This window comes from Portunus trituberculatus, chromosome 44 (genome assembly GCF_017591435.1).
Source record: "Portunus trituberculatus isolate SZX2019 chromosome 44, ASM1759143v1, whole genome shotgun sequence".
Lineage (NCBI taxonomy): Eukaryota > Metazoa > Arthropoda > Malacostraca > Decapoda > Portunidae > Portunus > Portunus trituberculatus.
In genome coordinates this window covers 14,883,038-14,901,605 of record NC_059298.1, presented here as the reverse complement: position 1 = coordinate 14,901,605, position 18,568 = coordinate 14,883,038, and the positions used below count along the sequence as shown (strand labels likewise).

The 18,568-nt window shown below is 39.5% G+C and overlaps 1 protein-coding gene across 1 annotated transcript in view; it reads right to left on the bottom strand.

The window, feature by feature from the left end:
- Positions 1 to 17,734, bottom strand: part of LOC123518726 — an 18,041-nt gene extending 307 nt beyond the window's left edge. Inside the window, exons 1-13 of the mRNA XM_045279727.1 lie at positions 17,502 to 17,734; positions 15,371 to 15,580; positions 14,446 to 15,130; positions 13,812 to 14,030; positions 10,686 to 10,746; positions 9,798 to 9,988; positions 9,531 to 9,694; positions 4,094 to 4,291; positions 2,220 to 2,904; positions 1,121 to 1,339; positions 724 to 784; positions 331 to 521; positions 1 to 240 (exon numbers count right to left, since the gene is read on the bottom strand). The exon at positions 1 to 240 is cut by the window's left edge and continues 307 nt beyond it. Coding sequence (XP_045135662.1) covers positions 71 to 240; positions 331 to 521; positions 724 to 784; positions 1,121 to 1,339; positions 2,220 to 2,904; positions 4,094 to 4,291; positions 9,531 to 9,694; positions 9,798 to 9,988; positions 10,686 to 10,746; positions 13,812 to 14,030; positions 14,446 to 15,130; positions 15,371 to 15,550 — 3,024 coding nt within the window. The 5' untranslated portion in view covers positions 15,551 to 15,580; positions 17,502 to 17,734 and the 3' untranslated portion in view covers positions 1 to 70. The remainder of the gene's footprint in view (positions 241 to 330; positions 522 to 723; positions 785 to 1,120; positions 1,340 to 2,219; positions 2,905 to 4,093; positions 4,292 to 9,530; positions 9,695 to 9,797; positions 9,989 to 10,685; positions 10,747 to 13,811; positions 14,031 to 14,445; positions 15,131 to 15,370; positions 15,581 to 17,501) is intronic.
- Positions 17,735 to 18,568: the final 834 nt, after the last annotated feature.

Below are 18,568 nucleotides of genomic sequence, written 5' to 3'. Positions count from 1 at the left end.
ACAATTATTGACGCCACTCGCCACGGTGTGGATGTTAGGTCAGAAGTTGGTCTGACATGTGAAGCTCAAGCTAGAATAATTTCTTGAGTGGCTTCACTACCACCATCACACCATCCTTGGGACGCAGGGCAATGCTTGATATTATGGCGACCTCTCCGTAGCCCGGTGCCAATTCCAGCTCTGCCTCCAGGAGCAGTTTGGCCAGCGCCACCTTAGCCTCCATCAGAGCAAACCGCATGGCTGTAAACACCAAAGGAAAGGTTTTACTTACTGGTGTTTAACATAAACCTAAACCTGAATAGATTTTGACTGCCTAAGCATATTACTCACCTATGCAATTCCTTGGCCCTATCCCGAAGGGAATGTGTGTGAACGGATGGATGTTGTCTTTGTTCTCGGGTAGAAAGCGGTCCGGAATGAAGGCCTCGGGGTCGGGCCAGTAGTTGGGGTCGTGATGGAGACACCAGATGGGCACCTGCACTAAGTCTCCAGGTTTGAGTGTTAGGCCAGTGCCGGGTAATCTGTGAAGGCACATTCTTTACACATTCTTTACATCTTACTTTGTTCATTAATACCAATTTTTATGAAGCGTTTACCAATCTGTAATCTGTAATCTACAATCTCTGCCATTGACTCTGGTGTAGTAATTTGGACTACTATAGATCGACAAACAAGGAATCCGTATAACCCAACCATTCCAGGAGTTTAGGTGCCCATACGTACGAGCAGGCCTTGGTGCAGGCACGCTCCAGCTGTATGCCAGGAGGATATAACCGAAGGGTTTCTAGAAAAATAAATATAAGCGAATAAGTAAAAGTGGAATGAAATTATTATCATTTAACGTTGTACAATGAGAATGAAATAAATTGGCTTAATGAACTACATGACATTTTCCATATTCTAAGCCACAGACGGGGAGGCTTGAGGAACTTCTTTAGAAGGAACTTCTTTAAAGAAAACCCCTATCGTTCATCAGACTGACAATGCTGTCAGTCGTCATTCAGAATGAACACGTTCACTCTGTAGCAGTAATGAGTTGTTTTGATTGATTATGATCAACACAGTTATACAGCACTTCACACTTGAGTTAGTGAATGAAATAAATTTGCATTGTGGTTACCTTGGAGGCAGGCCTCAAGTAACTTGGCCTCTATGATGCCCTGGTAGGTGATACAGCCGTTTTCCTTCACCAGCTGCCGCAGCTCATCTCGGAGGCGCTGCTGTTGGTCCTTATGCTTGGCCAGCAAGAAGGACGAAAAGGATAACAAGGAGGTGGTGGTGTCATACCCGGCGACGAGAAACATCACACACTGAGCCACAATGCCTTGATCGTTCAGCACTGCAACAACAGCCTGTTAGCCTCATGCAAGAACTGCTCTGAAGTATTTTGCTCAACACTTGCAACAAATCAGCCTATTTCCAGGACTTATTTCAAAACAAATTTTCTCGCAAGATCTACATCATGATGCGAACCGTCATCACCACGTTACCATTGAAGCCTACCCGCCATAGGATAGGTAGGACCCATTGTACAGAAGTATATCAATCATTATAGAAATCTGATGCAATCTTTCACAATATGGTGCAACATTTTGAATGCAGACTTCGCCTTTCCCTCAAAAAGGGGTTGCAGGTGTTTCTCTATTTATAAAACTAAACAAGTAGTTGTTGCATTCATGATTGACTCAGATAATTAAAACAAATTAATATAATCTTCATAGGTAGGATGCAATTTATCTGGGTATCGTTACAAGCGAGAAATAAATGTAATGAACAACATAAAAACACCCGGTTGAGATTTTCCCTGTCACATGACCGACGCCGTGTGGTCAGCATTTTGAGGCTGGGCGCTGCGGGCACCGACGGAGGGAGACAGAGTAAAGCGGGCGACTGGGAAATACGGGTGTGAAAATAGTGTGTGTGCGTCCAAACTGTGTGCTACTGGCATTAAGTGACTCAGTGAACTCAGTGACATTACGAACACTTTCCCGAGTTTAAAACACACTTCCGTATGAACTTGTACGTTGTGTAAGGACAGCACTTGTAAGTTTTGTACATAATATACAAACTTTTATATTCTGAGTTTTTCGTTCTAAAACTGGGTTGCTTAAGAACACCAAAACAACCAGTGAAACCTCTCGGCTGAACAACAGATAAAGACAAAAAACCTTCTCTGCATAAAAAGGTTTGACACCATCAGTGGCTGTCTGTGCACTCACCGTGTTTGCTGTTGGGGTCTCCGGTGCTGTCTCGCGCCTCCAGCATCAGATCCAGAAAGTCTCCCCGCTTCTTACCGGCCTTCCTGGCCTCTATCGCCTGCTTCACAACGTCAATGAAAAAATCTGCTGCTGGAGGCTGTATGCTAATGTTAAACAATTTGAAGAGACCTGGTATGATTTTGTGTAATAGAATTTTAAAAATTCTACCTGGACTCTTAGTGAAATAAGCTTCCACCATGCGAGGAAATTCAGCATTTTCGTCCAGCAGAGAATTACACTCAATGCCAAAGGCGCAAGAAGCAATCGTGTCCAAAGTGTATCGGCCAAAGGTTTTCTTCATCTCCACTTGCTGGTTTTTTGCCGCTTGCTTCATCAGGAACTGGACGAGAGCATCGGCCTTGTCGCACACCAGAGGGAACATATTTTTTATCTTGCCTGAGCTGAAGGTGGGCGAGATGACAGCCCGCATTTTCTTCCACTCTTCTCCGTTTTTGCGAGCAATCATCTCCATGGCCATCTTATCCCTTGGATGGCCAGAGTTTAATTTGAAATCTCTTCTGTCGCTGAAGTGATCGAAATCCTTAACGAAGAAGTGTTTCAACATCTCAGTTCCCCATATTACCAAAATAGGTCTGGAGAACTCATATAGGCCACACATAGACGATCCGTAAAACTTTGTGTAATTCTGGAAAAGGAAATCAATCGGTAACATCTGGATGGTTTTACAAACATTTCACGGAGATTTTTTAGAGTAAATACTACATGAGAACATTTTCGAAAAAAAAAAAAAAATCAAGGCAAACGGTAAGTTACATTCCTTGTTTGCTTGAGAGAGACAGAGCATGTAATTGTATTATTGTCTAACTCTATGAGGAGACATTCCTTGTACACATAACTCACATACAGACAAATTAAATTACCTTTGTGTGCATGTCACGAGACGAGACACACACACACACACACACACACACACACACACACACACACACACACACACACCACCCGGGAAGGTCACCAGGCATACTTTGGTTAACAAATCATAGTTGAATGATAATCAAGTCAACAAGTCCAAGTAAGTCAATCCCTGTAATGTGTGGAATGTTGTCAGGAGTTTGATTATCTTTTGGAATCTTGTGAACTTCAGAAACACACCAATATACCCCTTGTTTACAAAGATTCAGTCTTCTATGAACTGCCACAATCAAACTAGTGTGAAGCTAGCTCGCTCTGTCGGCCCAGTCAGCACATGACCTTCCTTCACGAGCTGTCCCATTGTAGGAAGTCCATGATAAGTAAATAGTAACTTATGAATAGATAAATAAAGGAAATAGTAGATGAATAGATGAATGTTTGCAACTAGTTGTTTATTTATTTATTTTTATTACTTTTTATGGTATGTCCTATAGCACCTTAAGTATACTTGAAGAGTATATGTGGGAAACGTTGTTAAGCTTCCGCCCATTAGTGGCGCAGACAATTTCATTTATAGTGGTACCCATATCAGTGCCCATATCACCACCCAAGCGCATCTTTGGTGCAACCACCTAGAACCTGGGTATCATGGTGACATGTAGGTAACTTTAAATCACCCGACAAATGGCAGAGCTTCTAAGTGGTACGTGGTGGGATTCGAACGTACGCGTGGAAGTCTGCCCGATCCCACCCTCACTACCTTATCCAATACGCCACCACCTCCCTACTACTATGACTACTATCATTATAATAATAATAATAATTATTATTATTATTATTATTATTATTATTATTATCATTATTATTATCATTATTACGAATCTTATTATCAAGATTTATTATTACCGTTGTTGTTGTTGTTATTCTAAATACCACAAGTATTGAAAGTACTACTTAATTACCGCTTGGTAAAACTCCCAGACTCTCTTATTGATAAGGAAAGACTTATGGAAGTGGCCCAGGAAGGGTGTGGCATGCGGGGAGGGTACGCTCTTGGAGGCCCAGTAGGAATGGCGCCATTTGGTGTACAGCCACGCCAGGACTACCACCATCGCCAGCAGTAGCAACGTCTCCAACCCCATCACGTCGCCACGAGGTACGCGCCGTCACTCCTGCATGAAGAGAAAATATTGTGGCGATTCCCTAGCTCAAGCTTCACGTTTCTGTGTTTGGTGACATCTTTTGGTGATAATAGTGGAGATGGAGGTGGTAGCCCTGCTGATAATGATGATGATGATGGTGACATGTGACGTGGTGAAGATGGTGGTGGTCATGTAGAAGAGAACACTGCATGGAGACAAAAAAAAAGAGTGTTTTGTCTCCAGCAGGATGATGACACCACGAGAGAGAGAGAGAGAGAGAGAGAAGGACGTTTTTCCGTGAATCTGATAAATAACCCTAACTTCAGTGCTACACTCGCATCTCAGTCATCGATTATTCTCCGACTGTACATCAACTCTGTTGTTATTGTGGTGATGGTGATGGTGGTGGTGGTGGTTATTGTTTTGGTTATTCTGGTAATTATGAGTGTATGTCTTCCCATCTGTCTAGTTGATATTGTATATTGCTGGAGAATACAGGAACTCTTCTCAGTAACAAGTTACCAATTCTTGCTTAATATTCGTCACGTGTTGCTCTCTAACAAAATAACTTACATTACTGCTTTATAGGGAACGAATGGTTTCCATCCAATACCAACACAATCTGAGACAACGCCACACGTATTATATAGCTGACAGAGAATGATACGATTGGAACTTTGGATATTCATTTGATTTCCATGTAGATTACGAATCCTCTCATGTTGAGTACCGTCTATTTTCCGCAAAAATAAAAAGGAAAAAAACTGACTGACAGTCACACGGACAGACATACCTTGCGTTCCACGAGAATAGCCAAGAATGGTTCTTAATTCAACCAAATCGCCACGTTCAGGCCTGCCATCGCTGAGTGCCGGCTAGATTTGATCCCTCTCGACCACCTCCGTTATCTCCGATAGCGCTGATTAGTGTCTCCTCTGGTGCCTCGTAGGGTTTTAGTACATTTTGTGATTTCCATTGATTCTCAGATTAATTTTCAAGTGCAGTTTATAATTTTTCATACTCTCCCCGTGCGAAAACCTCGTCTCCTTACAGTTGATTATCAGACTGATTATAAGTGCAGATAACAATTTCTCATACTTCCTGTTATATATATATATATATATATATATATATATATATATATATATATATATATATATATATATATATATATTGAGGATGCGGGCTTATATGGGCGGCGGAAGCAGGTAGTCGCGTCAAGTAGCCAGTCAGAGCGCGGATCGAGTTTCGTCTGAAGCGGCCAATGAGCATCTCATATATATATATATATATATATATATATATATATATATATATATATATATATTGGAAGTTCCAAAACGACTGAAGAGAAAGTGGAAGCGTTATTTAGGAAAGAAATTTTGCAGAAACGGTATAAAAATGTAAATGAACCGATTCAGTATCTATTTCGTTGAAAATAAATAAATAAATTGATGATAACTAACAAATGTACAATCTATCCAAAGCTAAGTACGTAGTGTATGTAGGTGTCACAGATCAATAATCTTGGCCAAAATGGAGGGAGGGAGGGAGGGAGGGAGGAAGGAAGAAGGGCTCGGGGTAGGGAGGGCCTCGTGGTAAAGAGAATCATCTTCTTGCTCATGGGTTAGTTGGTGGGCTCCATGAGTTTTGGGCTCCATGAGTCTTGAGCTCGTGTTAATGAATATGATAACGTGGCTATTGATGATTTGCCTCTGTGGAAAGGAATCACGGGGCCGCAGAAATGTAAGACTTTTTATTTTATTTTTATTTTATTTTATTTATTTATTTTTTTAGATGTTCCGAGATAAAAATCAATATTGTGTTGGAAAGCATATAATGATTGAAGCTCACCTTGATTAGGATGAGTCTTCGTTACACGTTTCTATCCTTTAGTGCAGTGTTTCCCAAATTTTTTTCAGCTTGTTACCCAATTCAACAAGCCACACTATATTACCTCTTTCACAAAATGTTGTCAACATGGATACATATGGTTAAATTGAATATTACAACAACAACCAACATATCACATATTTTACAAAATTATTGCATTATCTTATCGCATGCATGCAATCGCCTGTCACACGGGAGGCCAAATTATCGATCGTACTTTACAATAATTATCGCACGTCTGGCAAAGCTGAATAGAAGCAGTCTCAGGCAGTGAGTGATGACTGACTTGTACTATAGACACGTCGATAAGTCATCAGGGTTACTGAGTGACTTGTGTCTTGAGGCATACCTGTCAAAATACCTATGGGTTACCACACGCTTAGATACATATTTCTTTTTTTCTAAAATTCTAGATTAGTTTTTGATGTTTATTGTTATTCAGGTTAACTTTATTAATTATAATTGATAATTATTTATAATAGTTATTTATAATAGATAATAATCATTTATAGTAAATAATTATTTATAATAGGTTTACTTTACTAATTTGCATACTAAGACTAAGTTAGCATTAATCCTAATGTCAGGTACTGTGAGGATTTCTTGATTTTCAAAATTCTTAGCTTTTTTGTCACTTCTCCATTATCCCGGAAAAATTATTGAATTAGCCCCAGGAGGCAATTTACCCCGTTTGGAAACCACTGCTTTAGTGCCTTTCCCGTGGCTTAAAACTTCCTCTTAGTGCAGTCCGACTTTAAATTGAAGAAACTCTGTAATCTCTGACCCCAGGATGTCCTCTACATATCGTGACGCATTGTTCGGCCAGCTCCCACCGCCACAGAGACGCTGTAAACCTCGATCTTCACGGTTTCACCATAGTTGATTAAGTAACCAAGGCTTCGTCATGGTTACCGATAGTGACATCCTGATCTGTCTTAACTAAGTAAGCAGGTGATTTAGAGGTGAATGTGGAATACTCAAGAGAAGATAAAGAAATTACAAAAGCAAATAAACAGACAATTATGTGAAAATTATTTCAAAAGGAGGAGCTGATATTGAAGTTTGCCTCATTAAATGCACCTCTATAATCATGTGATCCAATAGCACATAAAAACGGCACTTGATTTCTTGCCATGTGGACTAGCTCAGCCTCATCAGTAGTGGCAATGGCATCAGCTTTAGAGTAGTGATATCCCTTTTCTTGAGCACTTCACATCCATCTATAACTAGATAAATCACAGGCTTACTTTACTTTATCTTATGATTAAGTGGTCCAGTATATCAGATGGCCGGATCGCTTAAGTTCCTTGGCTACTGCTATAGCTATGGTGAAACCATGGAGTTCAGTGTTTATACTGCTTTCCTCTGTGGCGTGCAAGCGGACCGAACAAAGCGTCTCGCTGAACATAAGTCGTCCTGTGATCAGAGATTGCAGTACTCTCTCTATTGAAAGTCCTTTGATCTGCCGATAAACTCCTCTCAGTGCCTTTGACACCTGTAGATTATATGTTCTTTGTAAATTAGAGCATTTTAGATTAAGAGGAGGGCGTAAAACACATTGGAAAAGAGTGCAGCAGAAGAAAGAAAGATAGTCAGATAAATATAATAAGAAAAGGAATGGAATAGGCATGACTAGAAACTGAATCAAGATGAAGCTGTTTCGTACACCTCGCCGATAATTAGGATGTGATACAGAATCATGTTTGTATAAAGGTAAAGAAAAAAAGAGCCAACCATAGCCACAACGAACACATCCACCATTACAAAACTGGTAACGGATACATACTATTACAGAAATATGTATCCGTGTATATCTATGAAGTATGTAAAGATTATTAACTTTTGTTCATTGTTTTGAATTGTTTATCTCGTGTTCACCGCCAGCTGGAAGTTACGTCACACTGCTGGGTGACGCAACTTTTTCAATTGTGCTTACACGTGATTTTTCATCGATTTTTTCCTCCTAGCTTACGTAAAAGTGATTCTGACTAAGGTTCATATCTTGTTGTAAGACTTACGCAGAATTATATCATAGCTCGAATTTCCTCCATTGCTTCCCTACACCGAATAAGATGCGGCCATGGAGATCTGTGTGCAGGTGGTGGATGTCCACACGATCAAGCCTGAGGAATGTCTTTATTCATTCCATCAGACAAATATACCGTTGACTTCATGGATGGTCGGTTAAGGAGGATGTGTTTTTGGTTCATTTGACAATGCCCCTCCAGGTGCCTCTCTATTTCCTTGCTTCTACTAACATCTTTGATTTCTGAAATCGTTTGCATTCTAAGCCCCTTTATCATAATTAAAACACCCTCTCACCTCTCAGACCTTACATTATTATCAAACACTAATGTTAGACTGCTAAAATATATATATATATATATATATATATATATATATATATATATATATATATATATATATATATATATATATATATATTATAAGAGATCATTTACAGGAGAAAGTGGCAGCGAGGCCAGCAGAGATTGAGCGAAGACTAACAAGGGTGACATAATGAGTTCAGGGGGAAATCCAGCTGTGCGATAAATGTATGTGTGTGTGTGTGTGTGTGTGTGTGTGTGTGTGTGTGTGTGTGTGTGTGATGATGATTAGCTGAACCTAAAATAAGGACAATTAAGCATACTCATTGGTTATGTACTGTAACTGTAACGTTTTATCATTCCCTCGCTAGTAGTGTAGTCATTGAAGCAGAAGATAAGGTGGAGCTGAAAGTTATTAGTTATTATTATCAAGCAGTAGGATCATAGAAAATCACAGGAGTTCAGTATACGAGTATATTTATTCTAAGTAAGATTTCAGAAAATATTCTCTCTCTCTCTCTCTCTCTCTCTCTCTCTCTCTCTCTCTCTCTCTCTCTCTCTCTCTCCTGTGACATCACATCTGCTGACCACAGTAACCAGATCACACTACAAACATCATCGACTGTTCAGATTCAAGAACTATGAAATAGTATCGTGGATATATAATGGGAAATAGTTGTCCAATATGCACAATTCAGTTTGGTGAGCTGATTTCATCACACAAGCTTCCGCGTAGCTGCATGAAGGAGAGTGGTTTATGCCTCTTTTGTATGTGGCAAATGTAGAGGCAAAGCATAGTTGTCTGTACACATTTGAAATTTCTCTCTACTTGCAAAGTATAAGAGGGTTCAAGAATGAAAAAAAAAAATGGGAAAGGAAAGAATTCTGTGCCCAACGAAGGTTTCCTTCTGTGTCCTGTGTGACTGTAATAGTCTGCTTCTCTGATGAAGCAGCTGCTATTGATAAGAAGCAGAATGTTTTGCAGCTAATGTAGGTGATGGCATGATTTCTTGAATGCGAAATTGAATTTTGTTTTATTCTTCCACGATCTTCTTCAGCTTTATGTTCAAACCTTTTGACCTTATCAGACCACCTTGCGCATCTAAGGTCACCTCTTCGTGGCCTGGAGCCAGGCTCAGCTCCGCCTCCAGCAGCAGTTTGGCCAGCGCCACCTTGGCCTCCATCAGAGCAAACCGCATGGCTGTAAATACAGGTTTTCCTCATTGGTGTCTAACAAAATTCTTGATTGAAGGCAAATATACCTTAACTCCTAAGCAGGTCAGCCACTCCTGAAGAATCCTTACCTAAACAGTTCCTCGGTCCCATCCCAAAGGGCATGTGTGCGAAGGAATTGATGTTGCCTCTATTCTCTGGTAAGAAGCGGTCTGGAATGAAGGATTCTGGGTCTGGCCAGTGGCGGGGGTCGTGATGAAGGGACCAGATTGGCATTTGCAGTATTTCTCCAGGCATGATGGTCAAGTCAGTACCTGGCAACCTGTAAAAACATGGCGCGTTTCTCGTTGTAATCATTGTAGGGACATGGTGAACTGGTATACCACAGAGAGTGTGATGTTTTCCTTTTATCAATTATATACATTATACGTCATGCGCTCACTGCATGAATTGTTTGATCCCTGCTGAGTTTGTCCTCTAGTAGACCGTAGAATAGTCAGTGCAAAAGTGGATGGGACAAGAAGCTTAGTTTTTAGAGTATCAGGATAGTGAGCAAATACGTATGGCATAGGCCATAGGCCTGTAGGGACACCAGCTATATTAGGTTTGGAAAAAAATGTGTACGTATCTAAAGCACAAGAACAGCTATAGAAAAAACTGGAGATAAAGAAGCAGAAAGATTGGTAGAAACTGTACGATGGTGATAAAAAAAATAAGTAACATGCCATATTTCAATAAACGTTTCTGATATCTTAGAGGTAACAGTAAAGATTTTTGCGAAACTCAAGATACAAAATTCATTTGAAAAATTTAGAGATCGGCAGCAGGTCGTCTTCGCGAATTCTATACTGACAGATAGAAAATTTCTTCCAAAACTGAATAACACTGTAAATGTTATTCAAAGGTAGATGTTCAGCATCGAAAAAGGCAGAACTAGGAGAGAAAGAAAAAGAAAGATAATTAATTTTTGTCTTACACTACAAAGGAGGAAATCAAGTTAAACCTGACTGGTGACTTACTTGTAGGCCTTGGTACAATAACGTTCTGTCGTCGCTACTGGTGGGTACAGCCGAAGTGTTTCTAAAAGCAATGCAAATTGAAAATTGAATATAATAGGTTAACACAAAATCAATTGAATTAAAAGGAGGCTATATAAATCAAACACATTTTTTTATACAAGACGGAAAGCTGGCTAAGGGTAACAAAAAAAGAAAAAAAGGCCCACTTGATTGCCAGTTCCCCTAAAGATAAGGACAATTAGCCAAAAGTCCGAGACAAATGTCTTGAAACCTCCCTCTTAAAAGAAGTCAAGATGTAGGAAGTTGGAAATACAGACACAGGCAGGGAGTTCCAGAGTTTACCAAAGAAAGGTATGAATGATTGAGAGTACTGGTTAACTCTTGCATTAGCGTTGGACAGAATACGGGTGAGAGGAAGAAGAAAGCCTTGTGCTGTGAGGCCGCAGGAGGAGGGAAGACATGCAGTTAGCAAAATCAGAGGAGCAGTTAGCATGAAAATAGCGATAAAAGCTAGCACGTGATGCAACATTAGGTTGGTGAGAAAGAGGCTGAAGACAGTCAGTCAGAAGAGGAGAGTTGATGAGACGAAAAGCTTTTGATTGCACCCTATCTAATAAATGTATAAAACTGTGTGAAGGATAGGAACCGTAGGGGGGCAGTATTGAAATCAAAGCCTTATGCCAGACTCTATCAAAAGATTTTGATATGTCTAACGCAACAGCAAAAGTTTCACTAAGATCTCTAAAAGAGGATGACCAAAATTCAGTAAGGATAGCCAAAAGATCACCAGTAGAGCGGCCTTGAAGGAAACCATACTGGCGATCAGAGAGAAGATTGTGAAATGACAGATGTTTGAGAATCTTCCTATTGAAGATAGTAAAAAAAAAAAAAAAAAAAAACTTTCAACAAGCAAGAGATTAAAACTATAGGGCGGTAGTTTGAGGGATGAGAACAATCACCCTTTTTAGGAACAGAAACTTCTAGCATGAAGGAAAAGTAGAAGTTGACAGACATGGTTATAAGAATTTGGCCAGGCAAGGTGCAAGCACGAAAGCACAGTTTTTGAGAACAATGGGAGGGACCCCATCAGGTCCTTAAGCATTCTAAGGGTTTAGGCCAGCGAGGGCATGGAAAACATCATTACGAAAAAACTTTAATTGAAATTAAAGTATGAAATAGTCAAGAGGGAAGGATAAGCCCAGAATCATCTAAGGTGGATTTGTTAGCAAAGGTTTGATAGAAGAGTTCAGCCTTAGAGAGGGATGTGGCGGCAGTAGTGCCATAAGGAAGAAATAAAGAAGGGAAAGATGAAGAGGTAAAGTTATTGGAGATATTTTTGGCTAGCTGCCAGAAATCTCAAAGCTTGGGGTGGGAGTTTGAAAGATTTTGATATTTTCTATTTATGAAGGAGTGCTTGGGAAGTTGACTTGGCATGATTTCGGGCAGAAATATAAAGTGCATAAGATTCAGATGATGGAAGGCTCAAGTACCTTAACTGGGCAACCTCTCTATCATGTATAGCACAAGAACAGACTGTGTTAAACCAAGGTTTAGAACAGTGGTTCTTAACCTTTTTACTACCACGCCCCCTCTAGGAACTGCTCTTTCCCTCCACGCCCCCCTTGCATCTATAGACAAATTTCACTCCCAGATTTAAAAAGAAAATTTAAAAAATGGCTTTTTAGTCCATTTACTAAGCATGAATTACATAGTGAGATATTTGACACTGCTCTAAGCTACCAGATCTTGAATGCATGGTTAGTGAGATATTTGACATTGCTTCTTAGCTACCAGATCTTGAATACGTGGTCGAATGCTTGAGAGTGCACAACGTAAGTCCCCTTCAACGTTCAGGCGGTTTCTGTACTTGGTTTTGATAGCAACGAGCGTGGAAAAAGCAGTTTCACATAGATATACTAAAAATGGTTTGTCTGGGAGACTTTTGAAAACAAGAGTTAGTAACGACGATACTTCTGCATTATTTTATAAGCTTATCTTTACAGTACTGGCCCCATGCTCTTGTCATGAAAATAGCCCATAAATGGAAAAACTTCTACTTTTCACCTGAGGCTCGTGTCCCCCCTTGGAAATCACCCACGCCCCCCATAGGAGGGCGCGCCCCCCAGGTTAAGAACCACTGGTTTAGAAGATTTAGGTTGAGAAAAAGAGTGAGAAATGTACGCCTCCATGCCAGACACTATCACCTCTGTTATGTGTTCAGCACACAGAGATAGGTATCTGACACGGAAATAGTAATCATTGCAGGGAAAATCAGCATAATACCTTCTCAAATCCCCCGAACTGGCAGAAGCAAAACGCTAGAGGCTTCTCCGCTTTAGGGAATGATACAGATATGAGATTGTAATCGGAGGAGCCCAACGGAGAAGATAGGGTAAAAGATTTAACAGCATGGGCACAAGAGCAAGTTAGGTTGTTGTGTACAAAGCCGCAACATCCATCAAGGAGTTGGTGGCGTAGTGGATAAGGTGGTGAGCGTGGGATCGGGCTGACGTCCACGCGTAGGTTCGAATCCTACCACTTTGAAGCTATGCCATTTGTCGAGTGGTTTAAAGTTACCTACATGTCACCATAATACCCAGGTTCTAGCTGGTTACACCAAAGATACGCTAGGGGTAGTGATAGGGGCTCTAATATGCATACCACTTTAAGTAAAATTGCTTGTGCCACTAATGGGTAGAAGCAGCTGAACAATACTACAATACTTCCCACATTTACTATTCAAGTATGCCTACAGGCGCTATAGGCTATAACATAAGAAAAAAAAATAATCCAGCTTTGGAACGAAAATGAGGATAGAAAAAGTAGGAGGGAACAGAAAAGAGATTACTGCCAGCTGCCTCAGACAGCCGTGTCTCGGTGAGGAAAAGATGGAGTTCATAGAGGAAAGGTGGTATTCTAAAGATTGAAAATCAGATCTAAGAGTGCGATTGTTGCAGAAGTGAATGAAGAAAAAGTTAGGAGGTGTCAAGAAATTTTAAGTCGCTACCAGGAAAGCAGTCCGACCTTGGGACATTTTTCTTTTTAAATACATACAGTATTTATCTATTGCGTTGTCTTTTGAAGAGTTTTTGTCAGACACAAATAAAGTAATGATATGAGACTTACCTTGGAGGCAGGCCTCAAGCAGCTTGGCTTCCATGATGCCCTGGTAGGTGATACAGCCGTGTTCCTTCACTAACTGCCGCATCTCGTCTCGGAGGCGCTGCTGCTGGTCCTTATGCTTGGCCAGCAGGAAGGAGGCGAAGTCTAGCAAGGTGGCTGTTGTTTCGTAACCAGCAATAATGAACAACACACTCTGAGCTACGAGACTCCGCTGGCTGAGTACTGCAGAAAACAATAAACTTTATATTATTGTTAGAAGTACACAATAGACTTCCAGGGAAAAGTATGAGTACTGAGTATAAATACCACAGGAAATGTGCCTACGTACAAATCTTTCATGTATCAGCTAGAATTCTATCTTTTGTTTTATTCCTTAATAAAGTGCAATCCATATTTTGGATGAAATTGCCGCCGCGGTACAGTGGAACCATGATCCGAGGGGTCTCCAAGCGCACGGGTTCGAATCCCGTCCACGGTCAGAGGGCAGGTTGGGCTTCCTCACTCGGGGCAACGGTTTCCTAGCGGGTGAGCTTTGAGATAGGAGGTACCCTAAAAAGTATCCCCTTTAGCCCAGAAATTCCTGTGAAAAGCCCACACGGTATAAATAAAAAGAATAAAAAACACGAACAGGACGCACCGTGTTTGCCGTTAGGGTTGTCAGAGTTGTCTCGTGCCTCTAGCAGTAGGTCCAGGAAGTCCCCACGAGTCTCCCCAGCCTCCCTGGCCGCCACTGTGTGCTTGACTACATCCGCAAAAAAGTCAACCTCTGGAGGATTGATACTCAAGCGAAATGTTTTAAATAGACTTGGTACAAGCCCTATTGCAAGAAATTTTATCATTCTAAGAGGTGGAAGTTCAAAAAATACTTGTGCTTTTTTAGGGAATTCAGCATTTTCATCCAACAGAGAGTTACTCTCAATGCCAAAGGCGCAGGAAGCAATTGTGTCTATAGTGAATCGACCAAAGTTTTTCTTCATGTCTACGTGCGGGTTTTGTGTTGCTTGTTTCATTGAAATGTCAACGAGAATATCAGCCTTGTTGCACACCAGATCGAACATGCTTTTGATCTTGCCCGAGGTGAAAGCTGGCGACATGATGGCTCGTAGACTCTTCCACTGTGGACCGTTTATAACTGAAAGCATCTCCATCATCACCAAATCTCTTTCATAATCAGTCTTCATATCAAAGTGTCTGCGATCCGTGAAGTGGTCAAAGTCCTTCACAAAGACGTGCTTCAGTATCTCAGTATCCCAGACCAACAGAACAGGTTTGAAGAACTCATAAAAACCACACATGCGAGTGTCATCGAACTTGTCACGAGTCTGAAATAGAAAAAGATGGAGTTTACCATTTAAGAACAAGTGAACAAACATATAGGTAGAACTTTTATGAACTTATTAGCTTGGCCAGTTCTTATCCCAGCCTTACGTCAACAACAAAGAGTTCAGTAGAGTCTTTACAAAGACCGTTTCTAATGAAACGTGGCTAAACAATAAATTCGACAGAATTATGGATACCATGGTTCAAAATGCAGGGTGTTACAATGTTGTAACAAGCCTTACCTCCTCCTGGAGCTTCCATGGTTCCCTGGAAGTGAAAAGAGACTTCATAGTGTGTCCAAGGAAAGGAGTGGCAGGCAGGCTGGGCACCCCTTTCGAAGCCCAGTAGGAATGGCGCCATTTGGAGTATGCCCACGCCAGCAGCGCAACTGTCGCCAGCAACACCCACGTCTCCACGCCCATCGCGCCGCGCCAAGTATCACACCTTCAGTTCTGCATTAGTGTCGGGTTCATATTAATTTTTGTGTTTCTCATGCAAGTTTACTGTGAATTTAATCTTGCCTATATAAGTTAGAAACAATATTTCATCTACTTATTTATATATTATGTAATTAAGAATTTCATTAATATTATCAAAATCATTCAAAATCTCACCCAAAACATCTCCAATAACTGTTTCTCTTGTACAGACTCTCGTTTCAACTTGATTAATTATTGTATTATATATATATATATATATATATATATATATATATATATATATATATATATATATATATATATATATATATATACATATGGGGCTCTAAAAATGTATATTACAAAATTTTAGAGCCAAAGTAGTCACTGTGGGAGCTGATAAATATGAACATGTTACTCCAATCACAAAAGAACTGCAATGGATGACAATTAAAGACAAATTTGTTTATGAAAATGCATCATTGTGTATAAGGCTTCAAATGGATAACTGGGATGCTTTTTTTACAAGTTTCCACTGTCTGAGATTACAAAGGAGATACAACAAAACAACTATCTAGACGACTTGTACGCAATATCAGTTCTGTAAGGAGACTGGCAACTAAGTGGGCCTTTCTTCTTTATATTGTTGTTGCCCTTGGTTAGTCCTCCTTTCTTACATAAAAAAAAATAAATAAATAAATAAAATAAACAAAACAAATAAAATAACATGCTGCGGCACCAAGGCCATTATCATTATCGGATCTCTCTTATGGAGTGATCTGCCTTATTGCATCGCTAACTGTGTCACTCTAGAGTTTTAAATCTGGACTTAAAAATCTACTTATAAGTTCGAAGTATCTTTATGTGCATTCATGTTTATTTTAAGTTGAATAACTGTTTCATGGAAATAAATGCCACAATAAAATTAATGATAATAATAGTAATGATAATAATAATAATAATAATAATAATATTATTATTATTATTATTATTAATACTATTTATTATTATTATTATTATTGTTGTTATTTTATTATTCTTATTATTGTCATCATTACTATTATCATATTTATCATAATTATTATCATTCTTTTTATTGTCATTCTTATTCTTCTTATAATAATCATAATAGTAGTAGTAATAATACTAATAATGATAATAATAATAATAATAATAATAATAATAATAATAATATTATTATTATTATTATTACTATTATCATAATTATCATAATTGTTATCCCTTTTCTTCTTCTTCTTATTATTATTATTATTATTATTATTATTACTATTATGAATCATAATATTACATTAATGATGCAATAGTCTTCTACAATCTACGGTGTTAAGATTATTTTGACTCTAATCAGTTTCGTGAGTGACCTTGAAATAACAATGCTCTCTCTCTCTCTCTCTCTCTGATAAATAATTTCTAAAAGTCTTTTAAATGTCGCTCAGGCGTTCTATTATCTAACATATTTTAGTTCTTGACGACCGTCCTTCATCGTCGGCGGTGTATAGCTTGACTGCCAACAAGTCTCTCCCGTGAAAAAAAAAAACTATTACTTTAATTCCTTTCAGACAAAAAGAATGTTATGTATTACTAAAATTGGTCAGCTGGCGGTTCTGCATCAATAAATAGGCAGTATGGCAACTCTCCGATGAAAAGGCAACAATTTCAGGCTTCAGTCATTATAATGCAATAATTAAAGGTGACGAACAAATCTGGCGTAAAGCAATATCATAGTACTATTGTAGTAATATTTGTGCAATCGAGTGAACAGTGCCGCCCGCACGGAAAACGGGAAACCTCTTCATTAACGGTGAACCACTCACAAAACTCATTCAATTTCATTTTACAATGCACGTGTGTATTTTACATAACTGATTCTATCACTATATCTGAACAAAATATAAAGCATTCTGTTGAAATGGGTTTATGGTTTTAAACTTACTTTTAACACACAGTAGGATAAGATAACAAGCCTGTGCGTCTGGCAGCAAAACACCCAACAACCTGCACCACAGCTCTTCATCCACCGAATGCCTCGATTGAAGCTGGTTCTTCCGTATAAAACCGTAACACGGCAGCGGTGACAAAGGCGGTGGGAGATGTCGTACCTCGCTGCAAGGGTTTTTGGCAGACGCTCCTTGTGCACAATATAATTGTCGATAGAATATTTTCATACATACGTAATTTCTTGATTCTGTCCATCACTTCCGTAGTAGAGCAGAACACTGACAGTCTGAAACTGAGTCACCGTGACTCGCACTTAAACATAAGCCTACCTTTTATGGCAATAGCGGGAGTAAGATACCGAATTTGTGTGTTGGAGTCTCAGCGTAGAGCAGAGTAGTATTGGTAACATTACTGAAATGCTGTAAGCACTCCGTCATAGTAACACGTCTCCAAGGTTGTGAGATCTTTAGCATTACATGGTACGCGTAGGTACCATTCAGTCCTCGTCAAACGTCATTTATATCCTGTGTCTAATTGAGGCTGCCTGCCACTCACACCATGAGAAACTTTTTCTATTTATTTTTTTTCTCTTTTTTCATCTTTTCTGTGACTCTGCCTGCCACGTGATATAACCACCAAAAACTCCAGAAACTCATATGACTAATGGTGTGCAGCTCTGCTTTCTTGGCCAGCCCGTCTCCGTTTTTATATTGTCATGTTTAGCTAGCACGAGTATAGCCTACAATGGGGGAGATAGTTACAGACATATCAACAAGTATCAATCGCGTATTATTATAAGCTATATTACATAATGAAAAAATTACTAAATATTGTGAAAGCCTTCATAATGATTACACTGAAGATAACCTCTTACGCCTGGCAGGGACGGATGAAGCATGTCCGAGTTCAAGTATTTACCTATAGTGTTCCTTAATTGGTGTTTACAGTCGTTTTCACCTTGCAATAACATTGTATGCTAAAGAGAGAGAGAGAGAGAGAGAGAGAGAGAGAGAGAGATTGTTCTTAACTTTTTCCGTAGCCTATGTGTAGTTACAGGCTAGG